Below are 1,838 nucleotides of genomic sequence, written 5' to 3' on the forward strand. Positions count from 1 at the left end.
TTATCAAGAGTACTCTGAATAATGCTTACCTGTGCATCTTTTTTTCTGCCTTGATGGAGTCCAACATTTTGTACTTTGTGCGCTCAGTGTTGCAAATTATCTCTCAAGAATTCCTTTAATAAACAAATTTGATTTTGTTTTTTTTTTCTTCTTGCAGGCGTCACATTCTTGGGTGTCTCCTACTCATTTTCACAGCTACTTTCCCCCATGTTGGTAAAGTTCACCTCCACCACGTTCTTTGGACTGCAGGTGTCTGTGCTCTCTCAAATGGTGGATGCTGTTAACATTCCGACTCCACTTAATGTTTTCAGCACTGTCATTTTTTCATTTCTTTGCTGTCGTTTCATTTTTCTTGGCCAATTCCTCCTTTGGTTTATCCATGTCTAGTGTTATCACAGGTAGACAAGGAGGCAGCACTGTTGTATGCTTTGCAGTTTGATGTGACTAGTCACTGATCATGGCGCTCATTTGTTATTCATGTAGTGATTTGTGAATTGAAGAGTGGGCAGCATTTGGACTTTTTTGCAGTTACAGCTAATATATGGTACCTGAAATTTGAGCCATGTTGGGGGATTGGTGTGAATTAACTGCTTCATGGTATGAACTACAGTAACTGAAATTTGTGTTTATTAGAACCATGCTAACTGACAGACTTGTAATTTTTAAAAGCCAGACAAAAAGAAAATTTTCAAAACATTTTCTTTTCTGCTTGAGTCCTTGATATTAGCTCCTCTTTCAATGTCCTCATTAGTCCTTCCTTTTTTACTCTGCGTAACTATAGCCGATGTATGGGTAGGTCCCATTTACAAATCGTCATTTGTAGTTGGTTGTGATTATTGCATTCTTTATTTATTTATTTATTTATTTTTTGGTGGCAAAGCAAGGCTATATGCAAAAGTCGAAGGGAGGCAATCCCCATACCATTGCCATTAAGTCAGTCCTGATTCAGTTATCCAATAGCGCCAGAACATATGCTTTGCATTCCTCCCTTCCAATATGAGTAAAATGTAGCAGGAACACAAAAACTCTCTGGGGTCAGCCAGCTGACAAAAAGGTAGAGAGGGCCAGCCCTCTGCCCTTGGCTTTCTTTCCTCTGTGATGAGTTTTCTTATCTCCAGGCCCTTCTGCAAGGTTATAGCAGTCTCATGGATGCTCTTGGGGCTGGAATTCTGGCTGGAGTAAGAGCTATTGCATTCTTTATTATTGTGGTAGAAGTAGTAGTGAGTGGTGCTGTATGTAAGGTTTGCATTGGTTTTCAGCAACACATGGAAAGGAGTGAAAAAAGGGATACACACTTGAAAAAAAGGCTGACTTCAGCATTTTCATGTGACAAGTTTGGTTTTTTTTACCTAGAGAGGAAACATTTTTAAATCCTTTGTAATTTTCATCATGCAGGTACAATCTCTGTTAATAGAACCCTTTTGGTATAGTGGTTACTCATTGGGCTGTGATCCAAAAATTCAGCAGTTTGAAAATCACCATCTGCTCTGTGGGAGAAAGATGGGATTTTCTGCTCCTGTGAGAAGTTATAGTCTTGAAAACTCAGGGACAGTTCTACCTTGTCCTGTAGGGTTGCTATGAGTTGGCAGCAACTTGATGGCAGTGAGTTTGGTTTTGAGTTATTCACCAATACTTTTGGTTTTTTTTACATGTTCATATACTCTTTCACATACAGAAAACAGTAAAATGGGTTTCTGTTATACATACTACTTCTACATGGATTTCCATACCCTAAACAAATTTCTAAAGCTTTTAATTCTGTACAATTTAAAAGAAAAACCAGAGAGTATAGTTGTCATTCAATTTCAATGGTTTACACTACACAGCCAATCTGTTTC

At 38.3% G+C, this 1,838-nt stretch overlaps 1 protein-coding gene across 1 annotated transcript in view; it reads left to right on the forward strand.

Moving 5' to 3' along the window:
* GMPS (guanine monophosphate synthase) overlaps window positions 1–1,838 on the forward strand; it is a 58,520-nt gene that overhangs the window by 467 nt on the left and 56,215 nt on the right. The window contains exon 2 of the mRNA XM_004704257.2: window positions 158–213. Within this exon, the coding sequence (XP_004704314.1) occupies window positions 158–213 (56 nt within the window). The remainder of the gene's footprint in view (window positions 1–157; window positions 214–1,838) is intronic.

Source organism: Echinops telfairi, unplaced genomic scaffold (genome assembly GCF_000313985.2).
Source record: "Echinops telfairi isolate 266 unplaced genomic scaffold, ASM31398v2 ScPeMD7_7420;HRSCAF=8458, whole genome shotgun sequence".
In the NCBI taxonomy this organism is placed as follows: Eukaryota; Metazoa; Chordata; class Mammalia; order Afrosoricida; family Tenrecidae; genus Echinops; species Echinops telfairi.